Raw genomic sequence first — 24,084 nt, forward strand, 5'->3', positions numbered from 1 at the left:
GGCCTTGTCCGGCCTGGAGAGGGAGAGGAGGCCGATACAGAGCCTGTTACCTCGTCAGAAGCCAAAGAGAACAAGAGATCCCTGGCTTTACATCTTAAGGTGGTGTTCACAAGTTGATGTCACTTCTCAATGGTTAAAACCGCCGCCAATTCTCAGAAATGACCAATAATCACAAGAAAAAAGAAATAGTCACAAGAAAAAACTCCCATCAGCCTCCAGCAGCTTCAACTTCCTTAGCTCCCTAAACTATCTTAAAAGTAAAGTCACCCCAGGACAACTGCTAAACTCCAGTTCTGGGTATGAGAATAGCATAGATTTGTAGGACTTAATTTGTTTTACACTGTCTGCAGAAATCTTGAATGTACAAAAAAATCAGCTTTAGCATGGCCCTATGTAGTGTACTGTGACAGGCTGGCATGCAAAAAAACTGTGCCCTGGAAAGATCAAGGCCACTGTTTTGGGGGCTGGATGGATGTCCTCACTCAGTGGGTAATCTGCCCAAGTGCACGAATTTAAGGCTGCACCTGTTCTGACTGAACCTCTGAGCTTCTTCAAGTGCAAAAGGTATAACCCCATGGAATCCAGAAAAACAACAACTGCGTTCAAAATGCTGAGCTTCTCAAACTGTAGAGAACTAACAAGTGGCATGGATTCACTGTCCTTCCTGTGTGCCAAGGAGACCAGGACAGTTCTCCTTCACTATACTAGGAAATATTGCCCTGATTTTACAGGCACAGTGTCCACCTTTGTCTCTCCCAGCAGTGTGGACAGATCTGGTTCAGAGCATCATCCATCTCTGGGGATTTACTTGCACCATTAATAGGGATAATCCCCAGCCCAGTGCAGATGTGTGCAACCCCCATGGCAAATGTGACCACATCCTTGAGGTCTGGCATCAAGCTAGATGATCAAGCCATTATCTTGGAGAAGGGTCTACCTGAAAATACCTGTCTGACATGTGAGACTCATACTCAGTTTTAAACATGGAATTAATCTGGTATTTGCTGGATAATAAGGAAGTAGTTGATAAACCATGATGCAGTTGTTGCTTGCATTTTTATAAGAGCATTGCCAGGCAGCAGGTCTGGCAGTTTCTTGACAGTGTTCAACTGCAATCAAACCATCTCCACAAAACATCTCCATGAGCCAGCACATTCCAATGGAGAAATGTCTTGTTTAAATGTTTCTGACAAACTCTTGTGCGGCAGCTTTCTCACTTTTCCTCCTGGCTGTTTTTCTGAAGGAAAAAATACTTCAAAGGCATGGCCCTGGCTTGGGATGCTGTAGGTGTGATTGTGCTGTCTCAGCCCAGGTCCAGACTCTTTCCCTGAGGTCTGATGAGATAAAATAACTCTTACCAGTGCTGGGCAGTCTGGTCTGGAGTGGGAAGCCAGCAACTGCTAGGAAACTGCAGACATTTAAATGGCCTCAGAATAGAGGAAGGTGGAGAGATCAGTTTGAGGCTACATGGTCAGTTAGGCCATTGACAGTTTATACTGTTAATTTAACTTAAAAAGCAATAAAGCAATAAAGAGTTAAGTCAGTGATGCATGGTGGGCATCATGCACATGAGCCTCCACTTGCAGGAGACATAGTGCCAATGGCTAGAAGTGTGCATTTTCTCTTCTGTGCCAGCATTGGGCTGGTCTAACCAGGCCTGGAGGAGCAGATGCGCAGATCTGCTCAAGCCTGTCACGTTTGAATGTTGCAGAACATAAATCACTATTTGCCCTTTCTACTCCTGCTATGCAAATATGTTTGGATGGTACATCCATCACAGGATGTTCTGGTTCAGTGGCCACCCCACACAGTGTTAGGGTCTGGAGGAATGGCCTGAGGCCAGTAGGGAGAATACCTTCACGTTATACCTGGCAAGGAACTGGGAGTCCTTCCAGTGTAGTGCCTAGAGGTGGTCAGCCAGCCTCAGGACATATTTGGCTTCATAACTGGGACTCCCAGAAGGAGAAAATTCTGTGTGGAGAATCCATTCTTCTGTGGGCCATCCATGGACACTGTGACTACTGAGCCCTTTACTTTTGCTCTGTTGTTACATAAATCTCTTGAATTTTGTTTACTTCTTCATCTAGTTTTCTTCTCACTCTGAACATTTCTCCTTTGCTGTCAATGACAGCACACACCTGTCCACACCAACCAATTCATGACCAATTTTCCTGTTTGTTCTTGTCAAAAATAAACACTTTAAGGGCAAAACAAGTTTAAATTTAAAGGTATAAAGTAAATTTATTATTAACAGATTCAGAGGAAGATAATGAGAAGTAAAATAAGCGCTTAGAACACCTTTTCCACCCCAGCCCCTCCCTCCTTCCCACCAATAACACAGGGAGACAGGATGTGGGGGTTTTGGTCAATTAATCACTAGAGATCTTCTTCTGTTCTCTCAGGGAGAGTCTGCTCTGCTGTGCCATGGGGTCCCTCCCATGGGCAGTCATCCCAAAACTGTTGTGGCACAGGTCGCTCATCCATGGGGTGCAGTCCCCTAAGGATAGGCTACTCTGGTTTGGAAGCAAGGGCTCTCTAACTTTGGAAGCAGGGGTCCTCTCTATTCAGGTCTCCCACTAGATCACAGCTTTCTCTAACATCCACCAGCTCCACCATGAGCACTTTTCCCATGGGCTGCAAGTGGATGGAGCTCTTCATCCCCCATGGACTTCATGCATGACAAGGGGACAATTTTTTTCACCACAGTCCTCACCATGGCCTGCAGAGGAATCTTGGCTGTGGTGCTTGAATCACCTCCTCCCCTTCCTTTTTTCCCACTGACCTTGGTGTCGCCATGTTGTTCTCCCTCACATGTTCTCACCTCCTTCCCTTCTCTGACTAGAAGAAAATTGCTGATTCTAGGTACCACTGCCAACAAGTTTTACTAGTTCAAAGATTCCTGCAGGATCTCACAGTGCCAAGAAGTTGATCTCAGTTAGGTTCCACATTGGGGAATTGCTCACCATGTTTCTGCTGCTGTCAATGCGGCCCTGCTGCCATTGCACAGTGGTGCTGCTGCTGTCGCGCTGTCTCTATTGAACGCCTCTCCTCATGCAGGGAACTGGGAGGGGGAGCCACCACTGCCACCCCTGCCCTTCTATCCGTAGCACAGTTAGCTAGGGGAGGCCAGGAAGGCAAGGCTCACCATGGGCCACACTGAGATGGCTGTGGCTACAGCAGTGCATTGCCACACGCTGCGCCAGGAATGGCCCCAGCGGGGGTGATTCACTATCCCTGGAAAAAACTGCGTGTGCACTGTTTTGATTTTTTCCTAAATATGTTGTCACAGAGGCATTACCAACGTCTCTAATTGTGCCAGCAGCATGTCCATCTTCAGAGCCATCAGAGACTGGCTGTGTCAGACATGGTAGAAGCTTCTAGCAACTTCTCACAGAAGATACTCCTGTGGCTCCCCCCACCACTACCAAAAACTAGCCTGTGCCAAACCAAAATACTGGGTCAGGGAGAACCATGGGGAACCAAGAATACACTGAGCTAGAAACCAGAGCCAGCTTTAAGCCTCTGTCTGAAAACTAAAGTCCTCACAGCCTCCACTGATGAGATGCCACTTCGTGCTCCCACCTCTCTCTGGAAATTCTTTATGGCTGGACAGCCTAGGACCCCATTAGTACAGAGTGACAACTGGGCAGAGTTCATCCGGCTTCCTGGCGCTGCACAAAGGGGCAATGCCCCCCTGGCTTCTCCATCCACACCATCCAGCCTGCTCCCCCTTGACAGCAGTGATTTTCAGCTTGCCCACCAAGGGACTGAGGCATGGTCTCATTCCCACAGAAATCATTCCTAGTCCTAGCTACATGGCATCCAGCTGTTGCAAAGCACTGGCCACCTTGTAAAAGGCAGCAGGAATACAAATGGAGCTTGCATTTGTCCAAAGTGACTACTTCCAAGGGAAATCTGTAGGTCTGTAAGTGGCCTTTCCCATCTGATAAGGGTGAAACCTTTCCATCCCCAGTAAGACCAGCAAGGAGGAAAGGTCGGTTTCACATGGTCCCATTGCACCATTCAGTGGCCCAGGGGAGCAGCAGTGTAAAACTCCCTGTACAGTGGCTGTAAGGAAAGCTTCAATTGTGTAGGTCCCTCAGAGAAGGCAGGACATTGGCTCAGTTTGGCTCCTATTGCTCCCTGGTTCTATTACACACCAGGGACCCCTTCACCTCTGTCATCTCACCAACAGAGGCTGAACAGACCCTTGACCAGTTCACTCCTGCTCAGAACAGGACAACGAAAGAGCACACTACAGCACTGGTGGCAACTACCATCAAGCACCCAAGCAGGGCCAACACAGCACCATCTGCCCATAAGAGAGGCCTTGCTCATCATCATCATCACAGGTTTTGTGTCTCACAGCCACAGCCACTTCTTAGCTAGTAAAGAGAGAAGTTATAATTTCTGTTGTCCCTAGATCCTCTTTTCAGAGCCGTGTTCCGTTATATATGGGAATAATTCCATCCCTGATTGAGAGGGCCACATTTGCAGAAATAGTGTGTGTGATGAACCCTATGCAGAGGTTTTTGCTGTCTGCTGTTGCAATTATTTCCTGGAAGACAGAGAGGCTTCACCACCTGGGGAAACACTGTGTGTGGACATTTGAAGCACAGGGCAGAATCACGCAGTCCTGAACCTTGCAGAAGCAAGTGAAGCTTTCAGCTATTTGAGGTCCAGAGGCCTGAGGCAGGACAGCCAGCATGCACTGGGGAAGGGCCACTTCCAGAAGAAACCAGACATTGAAAGCAACATCCTTTCAGCTCAAAGGGAAAGCCTCTGGCTACCTATGGGAGTGGTGGAAAGTTCTTTCACATTGGTTGCTATGCATATTTTGTTAATTAACATAAGACCGTAGCCTTGAATTTAAGGTAGCCTGGATTTAGGAATGAGGCTGAGCCTGTCTCCTGCCTGCCTTCCCTATAACCAGCCTCTGCCAGCATCCTTGGAACTGCTGGCTTACAGGGTGACCCTGCTGGAAGACATCTAGCAGAAAACTAGGTCTAGATCTTGGCAAATGCAAATAACTGCATCTTGTAAGGCCTTGGCCAAGAAGAGGTAAGACAGGAAGGTGGAGCACTGCTGAGCAGTATCAGGCTACTGTCTTACCTGTCCTCCTCCCTTCTGGGGAGGTGATTCAGTTAATACTTGGAATTGATGGGTAAAGGGCTTCCCCCACTGTGAGAGCATCTTTCATCCAGTGTGACACAACAATTTGTTGGTGAGTACAGGCTTCACAGCAACCCTCCGGAATTCTGGCTCTACTAGCAGGAGAGAAGGGGGCTCTGCCTTTCCATAGCTGCAGGTTGTGGATCTCAGAAAGTGAGTGTGGTTTTTTGGCCATGGTGCCATGAAGGGGGCTGGCTGAAAAACTAATGCAGTCAAATGGACAGGTGGAAATCAGTTTGTATCTGGTGTGTTTACCTGCTTTAAAAACCCATAACTCTGCAGTGAGCAGGATGAGCTTCAGGTTCAGAAGACAGTGGGGTCCCAGGCACCACCATTCAGCTGTGCATCCTGTGTATTTGTCAGATGGGCCAGTGGTTGTGCTGATTCTGTATCTGGAAAAGAGGAAGGACACTAAAATAAACATCATCTGTCTTGAGACAGAGAAAGGCTCTTGGTTTGAAAGACAGGTGTCTGCCAAGGCAGGTGGGAACCTCCCTTGGAATGAGAAAATGTGACCCCCTTCCCTCCAAGTTATTATAACTTTGGAATCAAAGGGCTTTCAGACAAAGATATGGCAAAAGGAATAACAGTTCTTTAGCAGTATGTATGTGTGTATAACAAGGCAAACAAACAACCACAGCAGCAGCAACAACAACAAACAGAACCACAGACCCGTTCCCAGTCAGAACCTCAGACCCGGTCCCAGCCAGAACCTCAGACCCGGTCCCGGCCAGAACCTCAGACCCGGTCCCAGTCAGAACCTCAGACCCGGTCCCAGTCAGAACCTCAGACCCGTTCCCAGCCAGAACCTCAGACCCGTTCCCAGTCAGAACCTCAGACCCGGTCCCGGCCTTCTCGCGGCCACTTTCCCTGTTGGTGCAGTTCCGCTCACAGCCAGCAGGGGCGCTGTTGGCTCCCGGCCGGGCAGGGCAGGTGCGATGATTCCCCTGCGGCTGCAGGGGGCGCTGTGGCGCGAGCTCGGCCGCCTCTCCACACAGCAATGGCCAAAACGGGCCGCAGCAGGAACCGTGGAGCGGCAGCTGGAGCTGCAGGGATGAGCAAACTCCAGAGTAGCAAATGAAATGTAACAGAAACTCCACAGTTGTAGCATGAGCTGAGGAGCGTCCAGGCAGGCAGGGGTGCTGGGTTACAGTGTAGTGAAAACCTGGAGCAGTGGCAGAGAAGCGGCAGGGCTGGGCAGGAGCCGCCTGGCTCTGGAACACCACTTGAAGAGGCTCCCTTGGAGGCAGAGGGGTCTTGGGGATCCTGGGTAGCACCCGAGTAGATGGTGTGGGTCCTTTTTTTGGTGAGGCAGATGTTAATATGGTCCCAGTTCTGTGGCTGCTGTCAAGAGCAAAAGGCTCAACCCATGGCAGAAGAAGCAAGGCCAGGCTGGGCTCTAGTAGTGCCAGCGAATTCCCTCTCCCAAGCAGCAGCTCTGACTGTCCTCCGAAGCCAAGAGAGCAAGTGAGCTAGCAGCTGCCCCCACTCCGTCTTTTACCAGCCCAATTATTTCTGTATCTTTACCCCTCTGAGAGAAACCCTCAGATAAGAGAAGTGCAGCCAGATGCCTTCCTCTTTCCTGAGCTTGGCAGCTTCTTTTGCCTCTCTTAAGTACCAGTTTTGTTCCTCAGCAACAAAAATGGGGGGAAATTCCCTAAAGGAAAAGAAAAACAAAAGAAAAAACCCTAACCTCTAACATGTAAACCACTCTGTAGAAAAATGACAAAGCAGAAATGTGGAAAGTCAGGGAGCCTTGAGCACTGACCACTCAGCATCTTTTACCTCTTTTGTGTTGAGATGGGGGGCAATATGAAGTGTTTTTTGATATGAAGTGTTTCTTGAATTAAATTCTCTTTTCTTTCTGATCACATGGAAGCAGGGTCTGGTTCCAGTAGAAGGGCCTAAAAGGGCAACGCTTAGAAGTTACGCTCCTTCCTGCCACAAAAGAGGGAACAATTCCAAGCACAGACCAGAATTCTCCCTGTCCAGACTTGACTGACACTTCCCCTAGTGCGACACAGATTGAATTCTGCCTCAATAAGGAGGTAAATGATGTACCAGAAGAATATTATTTTTCAAAACTCCTGCCAAACAGTAGGTGCTGGATTCAGAAATAAATACACCCTCTACACGTAACGGCGTGATGTCTTGTGAGAAGAAGGGGCAAGGAGACCAGCTCCTTTTTAATGCCTTTATTGAAGTCAGCTCTAGGTGGGGGGCTTGAGGGGCTGCACACACCACTGCTGCTCCCAATGGACGACCCAGAGGAGGAGGTGTTCAGCTGTGCTGCATGGCAGAGCTGAGGCTTCCGTCCCCACGAGAGTCCCTAGAAGACACTGGCTCACTGTAAATCTAGGGTAGTCATGTATAGTCATGTTGTTAGTTACGGCAATGAGGTCCAGAACATCAGTACGTTGTGCAACACTGCTCCTCAACGTAGTTTGGAGTCCAGTTGGTGCCATGGCTCACTGATTCTAGGGGTCTTTAGATGTTAATTCCAGTTCCCCTGGATGCTAATCCCCATGGGAGTTTGGCTCATCTACACACTGGGTGAGGTCATTGGCTGCCATTTGGGGGTGCCGGGAGCAACCGAGGCAATAGACAAGGCCAGGTAGCATTTAACAAGGCTGTCACAACAACATTGATATTTACCAAACATGACACAACATGAGGTATTTAACAACGAAGGCACCTTATGGTGACAACATTCTACTGTTCAAACTGTAAACATCTTTGTATACCGATCAGGAGGTCACATTTTACTCTTTACGTCTTGTCTTGAAAAAAACCCTTGTCCTACAGACAGTCTGTTGTTTGCTTTAACCCCACAATTGTGTACCATGTTCCTCTGCTCTTTTTTACATCTCAGCAAACTTTCTCATAATGCATGAGGAAGGTTTCATCCATGACTCATGGTATACCATTAAATTTCTCCACTTGCTTTAGTGCTTTCTGTCCTGACACTGCTGGAAAATATTATATTCAATGAAAGATGAAATTCAGGACCAGAACTCTGTGGTATGAATGCTTCTTCCAGACTTGGAGCCATTGCTAGCAATTTTTTGAGCACTAATGAAGAGGCTAGATTGAATTTGGACTTATAGGAAAATGTTCTGTGATATATGTTCAATCCCTTCTCCTTCCTGAAATTAATGACAATAGCTGAGACAATTAGTGAAACATTATCTGGCTGTTCAAGCAAGGTGAAGAACATGAGGCAGAGGGGGAGTTAGGCGACTACAGGAAAGATAAAATAATCCTATTCAAGATATACAAATAAAAGGGTATAAAATGAGAAAGGGAAGAACATGGGTGCAGCTGCTGAGAAATCAAATCAATTAAGAAATAGCAGTGGAAATCCTGTATCTCCAGATTTATGAAAATGTCGGAGTCGTTATGAAATCTCAGATAGCATCAGAAAATTCGTTACACCCAAATGTACAGGAAACTGGTCAACAAATGAGAAGGTGCTCTGCATCAAAGGGTACACAAGGTTTTCCTTTGTCTTTTATTACATACCTGGAAGCAATTCCTTCATTCATCTGGTGAGAGAAACACTCCAGAGCTAAACTGAGCCTGTCTCTACTGCCCGTGTCTGACATTCCAAAAATTTATTCTTATCCTATGCAGACAATCATATATGTTGCAAGTGTCTTTGAGCTAGAGCTTCAATAAGGAGCCCAAGGCTCTTCCAAGTTCCTGACTTTGTATCAGGGTGGGACCTATACCTGCAGCAGCTTCCTTCTCTGCTCCCCTTCCCACAAAGGGAGAACCTGGGAGAGTGAGCAAGGCAGGAGCTGCAGTGTACTCTGAACAATCTAGATTCCTAATCTGAATGCCCAGGAATACAGCCCCAGAGACTGATGTGATCCTCTGCTTTCCCAGCCAGGTAAGGCTGACACATCCCTTTGTCAAACACTAAATTATTCTATCTTAGGGTAACAAATCTATTCTACTTGCTCAAAATAGAAGTTTATTGTAAAATTATTTTGGGTAGCAAAGATCTGCCAAGGTCTCTAATGAAAAACTAATTGCTAAATATTAAGAGATAAGTCACCATACTGACTATGGTTCAGTACTAAATCCCTATCATAAGAGGGATCCAAGAGGACCTGTATTTAAACAGATGCCAAAGCCACAACTGAAACATGTGTTGCAGTCCCTGGAAAACACAGCTGGTTAGTGGGCACTCAGGTTTTGCACTTCCCTTCATTTTAGAAGAGATAGGAAAAGTGAATATACATCTTCTGTTAATGAGGTGTCAGGGATAAAAATGTTAATGAGGTGTCTGAGTTACTGCAAAAGAAAGGGACTTTCTAAAAAATGTAGAAAATATGAGGTATTATTACTGTTGGATATTTCAGGAAGTATATATTGAAAAAAAAAAACAACCAACCAACAAACAACTTTACTGCAATAAGAAAAAAACCAAAAAAACACAACCCACCGAAATCCCAAAGCACACAAACTCTTGAAACATTCAAAGTTTCTAAGCCACTTTCTAAAAAAACCAGAGGGCTCAACCTAATGAACAAAGGGGATTTACATCTGTTTTTTTATTATTGTCAGGAAAATTTAATCCACAAACACCAGAGGTTGATGTCCAAAAAGGAGACAGAGGAGTCCTTTTACTTTATTCGAATAAAGGGAGAGGCCATGGGGCATTCTCCTGGGGTCTCTCAAATTTTTGGAGGGCACAGCCTCCTTTTTATCCTAATTCCCGGCCGCTTGTCCCTTCTCTCTTTCCCCATGGGCTGAGGGACTTGAGAGGTACAGACTTCCCAGAACGCCTGATACCTGGGGTACCTTCCCCTAGCAATGCATAATCTTTTCTTAACTTTCAGCTCTTGTGGAATTCATGGTGCTCTTTCAGTGCCTCTTTCATCTTTCAATGGAATCTATCCTATTGTTTCTGTTGTCTCTCAGTGATAGGTGCATCTTATCAGCAGACCCACAGCTTGTTTGTAAAGACAAACCCGTCATCCCTCTCATTAGCAATCAAAATTCGGCAAAAAGCTTAAAAGAATTTCTACAATATGACAGATGCACAGATGATCACATCAAATTACAAGAAGTGAGCTATCTCAAAAATGCTTAAGAGGCTTTCAGCATCTTAAAATATTTTTTCCTGTCTTAACACAACCAGAGTTTATAGTTGGTCTTCCACAAATTTGCTAGTGTTGGAAACTGAATGTTAAAGAGAGAAAAAGTTCACTCTAAGTGCACGGCTCAGGGGTATTTTTTTGTTTGCTCGGGGGAAGACAGTGCCGTTGGAGACGACATGGACTGCGTGGGGCAGGAGCTGGGGCAGGAGAAGGGGCTGGGACTGGGGCTGGAGCCGCTCCAGCAACAGTTCGCTTACAGTTTGAAGACAGGCGCCAAAATTCAAAACACGCACTATACTGTACTGCAACTCCCAAGCGTGGCTGGAACAAAAAGCAGGAGGCGGATGGCGCAGGATCCGACCTCGCTGCGAGCAGCGACCTCAGGACCCTGGGATTTGTAGTCTCTGCTCTCTGCTTCCTTTCCCGATTCAGTCAGAAAGCTGCGTTTCATGCTGGGTCGCACGCCGTATCATCTGATCTCACTGGCAGCGCCATGCCGGCAGTGATTCTCATGTAGAGGTTGTGCCTTTGAGAAAACGCACGGGGAGTGATCTTGCTTCCATTTTAGCTGTCACTGACAAACACCATCCAGGGAACCCACTGATACCCACAACTCCACAGACTGCTGTGGAAATTCCCACCCTTGGCTCTCAGCAGGAGACGAAGGGGCACACAGTTCTGTCCTGGGAGAGGTGATGCCCAAGCAGGTGAGACGGGCACTCTGCTGTCTCACAGCAGCAAGGACATATCCTTTTGTATCAGATGTACATGCTGAGGCAAATGCATTCAGGTGAAAACCTGTGATTTACAGTGATTTCTAAAGAGACTTACAGCTATTTGCCCACAGGGATATTGAGCATCCAGAATCGCTGCGTTTATTCCAAGGCTTTTCCAGTTTGAGGTGTACTTGATATTAGGATTAAATAATTTTAGTGCTGTTTTGAGACCAAATACCTCCAACCTACCTTTTCATCCTGGGTCCCTAAGTTTTCACATTGTATGCTGTATTTTCTTGCTGTTTTTCCTGTTTCTCTTTCCAGACCTATATTCCCACCTTTGCATAATGCTCTTGCTACTTTTTCTCTTTGCTCTTCATACAGACGACAGACTTTTAATTCTGTTTTTCGACTTCTACTTTTTCTCAGCCCTCTCTTGTAGCTGAAAGGCATAAGGCCAGGAGCAGCTTTGGGAATGGTAATCCAGTTTATACTAGTTAATGCGCAGAACTGACAGAATTTGGGGATTTGGGAAAAAATACTACCCCAAATATTCAGGAAGAGGAAACTTCTAAGTAGATTTGAGTTTGTACAAAGTTTGACTATAGCCATTAAACATCACTCTTTAGGCAATCCTAAAAAGCTCCACCTTGGGAGCGTCCAATCCATGTTTTCACAATTTCAGCACAGAGCTAGACCCTGGCCTGTGCAGAGCCGACAGCAAAGAAGGGCAAATCGTAACAGCGCACAGCCTGCTATGGACGATATTTTACGGAACTACAGTGAAAACTACACAATCACACGCTTTCAGGGAACCCGTCACCCCACATGCCTGAGCCCCGCGGGGGATGCGGGCTGCTGCTCCGCCAGGAGTGGGTGAGGGTCAGCCCTGTCGGTCGCTCCAGTCCCTTCCGCTGTTGCCTCTAAAAGCTCTTCGCCTCACAACAGGCCCCGCGCCCGGTTCGGACCTTACCACGCAGCCCGAGCCGCCTCCCGCGGTCCCTGATTGGGCGCAAAATGGCGGGCACCGCCAAGCCCCGTGGCCATCTTGGCACCGGGACTGCATGTCCCAGGCGGCGCCGCGGCGCGAGGGAACGCCCGCCCGCCATCTTAGTGCTCCCTCCCCCGGTGCGGCGGGATTGAATGAGTCGCCCGCCAGCCCAGCGCCATGTCAGGCACTCCGAGCCGCGGCACCCCCGGCGGTACCCCACTGTCTCCGACCCGCATCTCTCGGCTGCAGGAGAAGGAGGAACTGCGGCAGCTCAATGACCGCCTGGCCGTTTATATTGACCGTGTGCGGGCGCTGGAGCTGGAGAATGACCGGCTGTTGCTGAAGATCTCAGAGAAGGAGGAGGTCACCACCCGGGAGGTACGGCCGGAGTGGGGGGCGAGTAGTGACTGCCTGTCGGGCGCCCCCTCGCCTCCGTCCCGGGTCGGGTCCGCGGCCCGGGGCTCGCCCGGCGAGTTCCCGCCCGTTCCCTGCGCGGCGTGGGGCGTGCTCCGCATGGCCGCCGCGCCGTGCGCGTCCGCCGGGCGGGGAGCTGGGGCTGTGCTGGCCCAGCGCCCACCCGCGCAGCCCCCTCGGGGCGGCCGGGGGCTCTCTGGCCGCGCTGTCGTGCTGAGGGGCTTCTGGCGACACACTCAAGGCGGCTTAGGCCGGGATTCGGCACCGGCAGAGGACTGTGCCGGCGACTGGAGGGGAGCGAGTCGGACGCGACGCTGAGGGCGGTGTTGGCGCTCCCGGGCCGGCCGGGCTGCAGCGCAGAGCCGCTGCGGGTCCCTTGGCCCGGGCCCTCCGATGCCCCGCGCCCACAGCACACGCGTACTCTGGTACAGGGGTATTGGATGTCCTCTTCGGCCTCTGTCTTGACGGCTGATGCAATGGGATGGAAGATTTGAAAGGGTTTAGGTTAGTTTTGCCTCTCACCATAGGAAATCTTTTACAGACCCCGTAAATACTCGGCATCAGATCCTTGTAAACGACTAGGATTTTTTTTCCTCGAATTTTGTAAGCAAAACTGGATGATTCGTTTTCCTAAGCCTTGCTTTTCCCTGTTCTGTGGTGTTTGCTTCCCCCAGAGCTCTCCTTCCCTTATGGCGGAAGAATGTAGTTGGTGACACATGGAGACAGTCCTGTCCTGTGCAAACCCAAACCCCGTCAGCAACGTGCGGTGTCCCACCACTGAGATGATGTTAAACTGCTGTGGGAAGCCTATCAATAAATAGCCTGAACTGTAACTTCTGGGATGTGATGGATCGCAGTGCCACTGTGTAGCTTTTAATTTTTTTTTTTTTTCTTTTTCTCACCTCTTAGGATGCTAATTTGATGATGTTTGGGGTGTTGGGAGAAGGGTTTGATTTAATTTAGTTTTAGCGGAGCAGATATGATAATGTCTTACTTGGGGACTGTTTGGAGTACCTGCAATCAGTGTATGTATGCCCAAAACCGAAGTACCTTTGAGGTCCCTTTGTACCACTTAATATTGTAACAGTACATTGCAACTTCTATGATTTCAAAACCGCCTGCTATTTCTAAGCATGGAACATCACTTGCTGTGTGAAATCGTGTTATAAACAAAATGAACACATCTAGTTTAGGGAACTTCTAAGCTGTAGATTGCTGGAGGCTAGAAGGAGTATCCCTTTGAAATGCAAGAGGCAGAATGTAATTCTGTTGACAGCACACATGTAGCAAGAGGACAAGCAGACAATGTGGATATAATTTCATTAGACTTTTAACATGAGCGTAAAACAGCTCGTAACAGCAGTTCTGTGTGCTAGCAATTCTGAAAAGTATTCCGATGCAGTAATCAGAAAATAAATTTGAGAATATTCATAGGAACCTTCTGGTTACTTTGCTCTTGAACTTTACTTCTCACGTTTTTTCATCCAGATTTTAAAAAGGTCTTAGACATATTGTAACAAACTTCGTCAGGATTCATCAAGCCATTCTTTGGCACTAATGCTTTGGCTTGTCTCTGGACCACCTTTGTTAAATACTTTCTCCATCCCTTTAAGAAGGTCTGTTTATTCTTTGCATATGTCCACAGAAGGAAACTTTGTAGTTTTATTGTTTTAATGGTGGATGGTGGACATTGGTTTAGAACTGTGAAATCAGTAAAATTTCACACAGTTGTCAGATTTTCCATCTACTGGAATGGGAGAATCCTGTCCTTTCACTTTTGGGACCAACCTAGTAAACTAGATTTTCTGCTGACAATTCAGTTTTCTTATTAACCATTGGAATTTGCATTCATAAAATGATTAGGCTTAGTGTGAAATAAGATATTAATTTAAAATAAACCCTCCAAATCCCACAACCCCCTCCCAAACAAACACCAAAGCAGATCTAACTTCTGTGTAGAAGCACAGTTAAACATAGTCCAGTGAAATTCACATACTGTTCTCTCTGCATTATTAAATCTATATATGTAAGCACCTAAGTTCTACATGCATATAGGAGACTATTTTCTTTTTCCACAGTATTCAAGATTAAAATTCCCATTGGTTGTCCTCAAGTGTGTATAAATTTGAGTCTGATTTTATTTATTGTTTATAAAAGCTGACTGAATTTTCTATTATTTTTGGCTTTTCTTTGGTAATGGCAGAAAACATCACCTGCCATTAGTAGGTGGTATCATGCACATGGTGGGAAGCAGACAGGAGGGGCTGCTCACCAGTGCGCTATTGGTTACTACCTGAGATTTTTGCCTAGAGAGCAGATGGTGGGATCCATGAATAAAGGTGAATTTCTCAAGGTTAAGTATCACTATGGCAAGCAGTAGACAGAACTGTGGTTATCATGAGAGAGGGATTTGTTCTTTGCTTGTCACTCCAGTGTCCCACAGGGACCATACCTGAGCTGGGTGAGATCATTATTGATTGACATGACATGTCCTGAGTAATGGGTGACCATTCCTGACACCCCTGCCCCAACCCTGCATGTATGGGAACAGTTTTGATCTGTGCTCAAAGTTCTGGTTTAGGATAGTGTCTTGTGGAGGAGAGAAGTTTTACTGGTGCTGATCAGGCAAGGACTGTAGCCACTGTTCTGCCAGACATTCTTTAATCATCAGCTGATCAGGATGTTCTTTTTCCTCATTGTTTCAATCACCAATTTCAACAAGATTGCAGAAAGCAGCTTTTGAAAGCTTTCAGGAAAGTTTGCTGTTCTGTGTGGCAATCTCAGCATGGCCTTAGAATGATATATTTCTGTTGTTCTTTTTGATGAACACAGGGCTTCCATATCTTAACAACAGAGAAAAGAAGCTTTGCAGTTGATTCATCTTTAGTTCTTTATTAATTATAGCCTTTTTCCTAACCCTGTTCAATGCTGCTTTACCTTTACTTGTATGCAGTAGGTGCCTAGACAAATAAAAAGTGTACAGTAAGCCCGCAGACAAATGCAAAAAAAGTTTGAAGATGTCACTGGGGGAACCTCTAACTGTCCTCATTCCTTCTGTTTGCTTTCCTCCATCACTGCCCTCGTGTAGGCTAGCCTGTGACAGAAGAGAAATTGAGCTCTTCCCCTTGTTTTTCCACATCTGTAATAGATGACTGATACAGTTCTCACTGTGTTGAGGTCACTGTTGCAATAACCTAATTTGTGAGGCTGGGAGAGGAGATACCAAAAGAGCTAAGAAAACAGTCCTAGAGCTCTCCTCAATTCCCTTTTATTAACTCCCTGCCCTCTCCTGCAGTGCTTATGGTTGTAGCCTTCCGGAACAGATGTTTTGATGGGGACAGGAGGGATTACTGCACTGTTGTGAGGGCACCCCACTGTGCTCACCCTCTGAAAGTAGAATTAGAGAGAAATCCTTGGGAGCCTCAGCTGCTGATGGCAGTTGCCCTTATGACAAAAGCAGTATCTATGTGGGTTCCCTCTTCACCTGTGTCTTCCCATCTCTGTGGGTGTGAGTGCAGGCATCTGCAATCTCACATGGTTTCCTCTTACCTGCCAGCATGTGTGGTAACCAGAGCTAGTGTCATGACCAGGATATGAGGGTTTGTTGTTGCCAAGTTGCCACCTGTACAGTACATGCTGAGATGCTGCTGTGGACATTGGGTCACTCAAGTTGCATCCTCTAAAATATTTGGTTAAATGGTTTCTGGCACTGTGGGTGCATCTGGGAGGTGACATAACACGTATCTTCATTGTTCTTGAGAACTTGACTGATACTCTTGGTGAGTCTGAGCGATAGCTGGCTGGCAGTCCTTTGTCAGTTTATAACTGGCTAAATAAGAACATACCTGGTGGGAATACACTTGTGTTTTGCACATTAATATATGCTAATGATGTTTCTTCACCAAATTTGTCTGGAGTCACTTGTGATTGGCTGGAATATGTTTCTTGCCTAGCATGTTGATTCAGTGCCTTCTTGACGAGTTTCAGGTCTTCACTGACATCTTGCAGCTTTTCTCAAGTGGTTGCTTTGGGAGGGTCTGTATCAGTGTGTCTGCCCTTCACACACTGCCTAGTGAGCTTTGAATGCTCCCAGCACAGGTTAGTGCATCCAGCAGTTGTGTCTTTCAGTCTGCTATGGAAACATCTGTTTTCTTCTATTTCCTTGTTTCTGTGTTGCCCAATTACAAACTTGCAGACTCTTTTGCTGGCAACACGGGGTAGGGGGGGAAGTCAAAGCACATTTGTAGTACGATATGGGTGTCTAGGTTGGCCTCTGTGCAGTAAGATTTATGCTTGGGTGGACATAGACATGAAGTGGATTGGGCTGCTATTGGTGATGTAAAAACGCTCGCTCGCGGTGAGAGACTTCTCCAGGGTCAAGCTGTTCAAGTATAAACAATTTATTATAAGGGTAAAAGGAGGGGAGACCCGTGTCTGCCACCAGCCTCTGCATCCACGTGGTCCGAGGGAGGGGAGAGAGCACAGGTAGAGCAGGGGAGGTGAGGTTGGAAGGGGGAGGGAGGGAGTAAGAGAAACAGAGGGAAAGAGGGAAAAGCCAGGGGGAGAGAGCAGGGAAGATGAGAGGGGTAGGAGCAGGGAGAGGGGGCTGAGAGTTAAGAGTGGGGGAGAGGGGTAAAGGGATAAGGGGTAAGAGGCAAGAGGTAAGAGAGCGAAGTTCTTGTTACAATCCAATATATCTTTTTCTATCGTGAATATTCTAATTCTTAGTAACCAATCACCATGAGACACACCCACTAAAGAATTTACATACAACCTATGAGCTTCCCTATATTAACATACAGTGTTGCATTTTATACTATACAGAGCTTTACAAGTTCTTTCCTTGCTTCTTTACTTTTGGACACTTCTTATCAGCAGAAGGACATTGTTTTATCAACAGGGATTCACCTCTAGCTGGCTAGGCTATTGTTCTTTGGTTAACCAGTACTCAGTATCCTATAACTCAAAGCAGGCTTTCATTTCTGCTTTGATTCTAGCCTTCATATTTTCACAAACTAGTGCCAAACAATCACATTCATAAGGCTTCCCTGTTTCACCTTCCCCAACAGGCTGCAGCATTTCCTTTTGTTTTTTCCTCAACTCCATTTTGAGGTTTTAGTTTTATTTTTTCTGTCACCTTCAGATGGGGTTTCCATTTTCACAGTTGAGGGATGGATTTGCTGGCCTAACCTGTCATCTGATAAGATTCATTGCTGCTCCCCAGGGCTTGTATTCTGGATAATGTACAGAGGCTGCTGAGAGTCACGTGACCATATGAGTTTTATTCCTTCTGCTCTTCAACAAAGGGACCAATGCTAGTGGCAAGAGGGACCTGAAGAGTATCAAACATGACCACATGATTCTGCATGATTGTTGGAGGGTTAGGCCCTTCCCTTCCCGCACCTTCCCTTCCCCTCCCCTCCCCTCCCCGGTTTTGTGGATGGACTGGGGAATGAGAAGCTGAACAGGAGCTACTGAAAGGGAGGTTCTGGGCAATGACAAGTTGGATCTGAGTCAGCAGTGGCCTGGAACCAGGAGGGCCAAACATGTCCTGATGGCATCAGCCCAACTGGGCAAGGGAGGGGATTGTGTCTGCACTGTACTGGGAAAGCCTCACCTTGAATTCTGGGGGCAGTTTTGGGCACCACAGTACAAAAAAGAAATTAAGTTAACAGAGAGTGACCAAAGAAGGAAGAGTATAATACACTATATATAAATATAATATAATATATATTATGTATATTATCATATTGGTTAGAAAAAAACAAGTGTCTGCTAAGGAAGGCAGAAACCTCCCTTGAAATAAATAAAAATGTAAACCACCACCCCCCTCTCAAAATATTATAATCTTGAAGTCAAGGTGCTCTCAGGCAGAGATATGGGAATAGGAATAACAGTTTTTTACAAAGGAAATTATAAAAAATAAAAATGCAGTAGTACAAAAAAGAATACCAACAAAAAAAACAACGGGCAGAGACAGAATACAACCTGACACCCTGTTGGTCAGGGAGTTGGTAGCAGTGTGATTAAATGGTGGCTGCAGTCCTCCTGGAGTGACAGATGTGGTTCTGTTGAAGCAATGATCCTATAAAAGGGCATAATTTTCCTCTGAAGGTCCAGTGGTGGTGTAGATGGGTCTGGTCTCTCCTCTGGGATCCAGTGGAGAAAGGCTGCTTGTGGTGTTTTGAGTCTCCAAAGAGATACAGGTAGAAATGCTTGGCTCCTCCCCCTGGGTGGAGCATCTCACAATGGGATTTGTGAGATTTTACACAAGTCATGCAGTGAGACTCAATGGCCCATTAACAGAAGATAGCCCCCTTGAGAGAGGATGGGTTGGAAGAGATGATGAACACTGCCCCACCTGGTTTCAGCAGATAGTAGTAGAATATCTTGCATTGCAACCCAAGACAATTATATATATTATATATATATATAATTATATATATTATATATATAATTATATATATATATATGAGTATAATAGAGAGTGTCCAAAGAAAGAAGCTGCAAGGATGGGGAAGTATCAGCGATGGAGAGAGAGACGAGGACAACTGAGTGGTGATCAGAATCTGAATTTACAGTGTGTTACATATACTTATATACCATTCTCGGAAGGCTGTTAATTTTTTACTACAATGATTGGGTTAAACATCCTGCAAACATACAAACTTATACATTTTTGCAACATCCCTTCTACTTGATTCAGTCTTCTCTGTCACCAGACTGATTCAATCCTCTTGCAATCTTCAAAGCTGTTTTTGCTGAGGCATCCTGATCATCAAATCTCTTATCCTAATCACTATGACCTTGCCATAGCGAAGGGTCTAGAAGGGAAGCTGTACGAGGAGCTGCCCAGGGCACTTGGTTTGTTCAGCCAGGAGAAGGAGAGATTGAGGGGATACCTCAGTGCAGTCTTCAGCCTCCTCATGAGGGGCAAGTGCCAGTCTCTACACTCTCATTACCAGTGACAGAGCTTGACGAAACAGCGTGAATCTGAGTCAGGGGAGATTTGGCTTGGATATCAGAAGGTTTTTTTCCCAGGAGGTGGTTGGGTGCTGGATGGGCTCCCTGGAGAAGTGCTCACAACACCAAGGCTACCAGAGCTTAAGGTGGGCAACACTCTCAGGCACAGCATAGGATTGTTGGGGTGCTCTGTGCAGACTCAGGAGTTGGACTCGGTGCTCCTGACAGGTCTAACTCAGCATGTTCTATGATTCTATGAAAGTTGTTCTGGTATCCTTTCACAGATAAGCAAAAGCAGCAGTCTTACATGGTTTGTACATTTTAGCTGTCTGTTATACCTTTCAAATAATCTTGCCTTCTAAAAAATACAAAGGTATAGAAGACTTTGAGGTGCCTCATGGTGTCTATATCGCTGATTATATGATATATTATTTTGGGACAGGGAGAAGTCTGTAGCTCTTTATCCTCTGAGGTAGAAATGAGCAGTTCACATTTCTGTAGTTCATCTGGTTTCTGATTCTTTGTAGGTTTGTACAAAGTGGAAGAGAAGCAGAGTCAAAATGCACCCTTGGGCTTGTATTCCACAAAATGTCTTCAAGTGTTTAAAAAACTCCCAAAGCCAGCAGTATTGGGAATAAGGGCAAATAATTGAAGCTAAGATTGTAGGGTGCACTGATCTAGTTCAGTTTATCTCTTTTGAAGGTTGGCACATTTCAAACATAGTATGTTTGAATACCCACAGTGATGATAAAAACGAAATTTTTGGGTTGCTTGTTAATTAAAAATGTTCAATATAGAATGTTCTTAAATGGCAGAAATCATATCATACACCTTTTTTCAAAGAAACTTGTGTGTAACATGATCTTAGGTTTCAGTTCTTTGATGTTGTTGGGATGTTCTCATACTCAAATACTTTTTTTTTCCCCCCCCTTAGGTGAGTGGGATCAAGAGTCTCTATGAGTCTGAACTGGCTGATGCTCGAAGAGTTCTGGACGAAACTGCCAAAGAGAGGGCTAGATTACAAATTGAAATAGGAAAACTGAGAGCAGAACTTGAGGAGTTTAATAAAAGGTGAGGAGACTATTCAATTTTTTTTCTTTTAATTAGAATGAGTAATATTTGCTGTAGAAATGATACCAATGATGCTTCTTAAGATGCATTTTGGAAGCAGATATATGAGGCGATACAGTCTTGTCAGAGGGAAAATCTTTCACCTTGTTGGTACAGCTGGTCAGAGCCCATAATTCCAGCAGTATATACACGAGTGTATTTATAAATGTAAGATGAATGTTGTGATTTGAGGCTCAAACAAATGGCTGTGCCTGCTTTGTCCTGCCATACCTCCCCTACATGAACTCACATGTGTGCAGCTGCTTGGTAAACTGCATTGAGAAAGTGATCTAGATTAAAATTAATCCATCCAAGGAGGGTTAATTAATGATTTTTATTGTCTGGTTCACTATATGGCTGATAGGAATAATGGAAGAAAGGAGAAAGGGTTGGTCCTGAGCAGTTTGGGAATATGGAAACAGTGTTGCTGTGAAAAGACATGAAGCTACAATGTAAATGTGCTGTGAAAAGAGCTTGTTTTTAAAACTTAAGTTTTTTAAAACTGCTGTTTAGTTTATTTCACAGAAAATTGGCATAATAAACTAGTTCTTGAAGCCGAGTAGAATCCATTATTTCATTTCCATGGGAATTATTTGTAATCAAATACCGTTTAGCAGTAGAAACTTCATTTTAAAATTAATATATGTGGTAGAAAAATCAACTTTTGCTTCTAATTGAATTTTGGTACCTATTTTTGTATATAAGTTTGGAAATTACACATCTTTCCTGAGTGGGTCATTATGTACATCACCTGTTTATCAATGTTGTTGGCCATAAAATAGGTTAATCTGTCAGTGCCACTAAGGCCTACTATAAGTCTCTCATCTCTCTTCATTTGCAACTAAATGGTTATAGAAGAACTTCAGTGTTTTCCTCCCTTTCCTTTCTTTTTCTGACTAACTAGTTGATTTATGATAAAGTATTTAATGTTTTCTCTGTAAATTTTGCTGTATCACTGGATACTCATGTTCTATGCTGGGCCCTCTTTTTAAAGTCAGCCATTGGAGATATTTTTGGAATTTGCCCTGTAACAACTGTCCAATTATGAAATAGCGATAGTGTAAGCATTTGCTTTTGAGTGAATTGGTGTAAAGCCTATTGAAGTACAGCCAAGACCATGGGCCTTCATGTGGTCAGTCAGGCAACCTGTGCACTGGTATTTGTGGACTTGGTTAGCTCAGCTTTTGTTAACCATGAAAAACCCCTCTGGTAACCAGGTCAGCCGTAAAACCCCTGAAGTGCGGTGAGGTGAATCCCAGCCAGCCCTACTGGGATATTCCTGTTGGGACTGGTTTTCCTCTTCAAAGCCTCAGGCCAGCAGTCTTGGCATTTATTTTGGATAGTATATTTTGCATGGCAGTTGGCACTACATGGACTTTGTCTCTCTCATCTCATGATAGCAGGTACTCTTCTTGCTTGGCTTTTAAAGCAAGCTCCAGAAGAGAGCAACAGTAATAACTGGGAATTTGGTTCACCTCTTATCTTCTGCAAGATGATATTTCTCTGTTTTGATTAAGTTATCCTTGTAAGAAGTATCTTCACTTGGCACATCATGAGAATCCAGTTGACTCTTGTTCTTTAGACTTTTGATAGCCCTAAGAGATTTTACAAATACCTTGTAGAAAATTGTGCATGTAAAATGGTGAAGATAGTGTTTTCCCTTGGATCACCTCCCTCATCCTTTATCTGGGCAACTTACCAGTCACTTCAATGACCCTTACCAGTCACTTCAATGTCAAAGTAGCCCCTTACCAGTCACTTCAATGACCAGTTCTACCAAACTAATTTCAACTTTTTGTTTGTTTGTCTTCTGTGAGAGATGAGGAAAAAATACCTGGTTCTCTGTGTTTCTCTCTGTGCTTACAGTTCATAGCAATAGAGTTGAATTCTTTTTCAGCTTCAGAGTTTCTTCTACCAAATTCCTTCCAGTCCATTGAGATTCTTGTAATGTACTTGGAGTGTTCATGGGGTGTTTAGCTTGTGATGTGGCCAGATTTTAAATATGACTCTTGCAAGTGCAGCTTTCAATTTTTTTTGTCTGATTTGCAGCGTTCACTTGACATCTAGCTCATTTCTGAAGCTTCCCTGTCTATGCTCACAGTCAGATGGTGCTTCTCTCAGACCAAACTTCCTTTGGGAACTGTGTGTAGTGGAAGAGTAGATAATTGTATAATTTTATATTCACCACTATTACTTCTATCTCTCTTTCAAGCTCATGACAGAATAGAGATTTATGGATGCCAGCACAGTCTGGCCCAGAGGGATCCCTAACACTGCTATCCTGTTGTTTGCTTGGAATACTTTGGGTTGCTGGGACAGGAGATAATAGACTTCCCTTGAGAAATAGGATCACAGTCAATCTACTGCTTTAAGAGCAGATCCCCCCTTTTTTCTCTAAAAGCCTAAGTTCGTGAACATGGAAAGCCCTGAAGGCAGTGAAGATACTCCAGGGAAGCCACAGGGTGTGATTGGAGGTTACAATGTCAAGCCTAGTTCATGTCCAAAGGAGCCTGAGGCTTTCTTGGCTTTTACTTCCTTCCTGGGGCTGTCTACTGCCACAATTTCAATTTGTGAAGCAGCTGACCAACCTGCATCAAGAGCCTTGGATGGGACACAAGGATTTGGGATAGGCCTGTGGTCTAGGAAAGAACAAGGTTTTTCTGTCAATAATGGACTTGAGAGGAAATACTTCTGCTTACGTCATTCTGTATCTTCTTCAGATACTGAAAGATAATACTACCCCAGGGTTCCATGTGAGTGCAAATTCAGCTCCCAGGGTTTGGATTTTGGGGCATGTCACCCTGAGAATCAGGCCCTCAATATTGTTTTTCTACGAGTTCTAGCCACTTTCCCAGGAAACTAACTATAAACATAAGTGTTTATACATTCCATTAAAGATAACGCCTTTTGATGAACATCTCTCACGGCCAGTGTAGTTGGAAAAGTGTTAACCTGACTATCCAATCTCTGGTTGTGGTCAGAAACCTATAAATACTGAGAGAAAAAACAAAGTTTTCTCTTTCCTTCACCACACCTCAAACTGCGTCCGTGTGACTCATTTCGTGTCTAGCAGCAACAGGGACACATATTTTGTTTAGTTTAGATTTTTTTCTCTTACTGTGTTACCTATGTTGTAACATTTTCTGGGGGATTTTTAGTGTTTGAGATAATTTGGTATACTTTTGCCTAGTTAGTTAACAAGGAGCATCCCAAGGCTTTTTCTAGAGTAGTTCATATTGAATTTGACCAAATGTCTACTTAGCCTGTTAATCGATCTCTGTTAAAAGCCATTTGTCTAGAGAAGAGAAGATGTAACATGCATAGCAACAGTTCTCTGGAATACTCTTCCAGTCTTCAGCATCTCCCTTCAGCTAAGGGACTTCCTGATGTCCAGCTGGATTCTGTGTAAGAGCCATCATGGGTTTGCATTTCGCAGTGCAACCAGTATTTGAGACCAGCGGGTTGTGGAGTTCTTAGACTTAGCAAGGGGATTCTGAGCTTACCTACGTATTGTATAAACATGTTGTTCAGTATGTCTGCCCATATTTCATTTGTTCATTTATCCCTTTGGTTTTGTATTTTCCTTCATATCTGCTAATATATTTCTCTT

At 45.1% G+C, this 24,084-nt stretch overlaps 1 protein-coding gene across 1 annotated transcript in view; it reads left to right on the forward strand.

Moving 5' to 3' along the window:
* The first annotated feature begins 12,129 nt into the window (after positions 1-12,129).
* LMNB2 (lamin B2) overlaps positions 12,130-24,084 on the forward strand; it is a 38,593-nt gene continuing 26,638 nt past the window's right edge. Inside the window, exons 1-2 of the mRNA XM_015651800.1 lie at positions 12,130-12,365; positions 20,299-20,435. Coding sequence (XP_015507286.1) covers positions 12,165-12,365; positions 20,299-20,435 — 338 coding nt within the window. The 5' untranslated portion in view covers positions 12,130-12,164. The remainder of the gene's footprint in view (positions 12,366-20,298; positions 20,436-24,084) is intronic.

This window comes from Parus major, chromosome 28 (genome assembly GCF_001522545.3).
Source record: "Parus major isolate Abel chromosome 28, Parus_major1.1, whole genome shotgun sequence".
Classification (NCBI taxonomy): Eukaryota; Metazoa; Chordata; class Aves; order Passeriformes; family Paridae; genus Parus; species Parus major.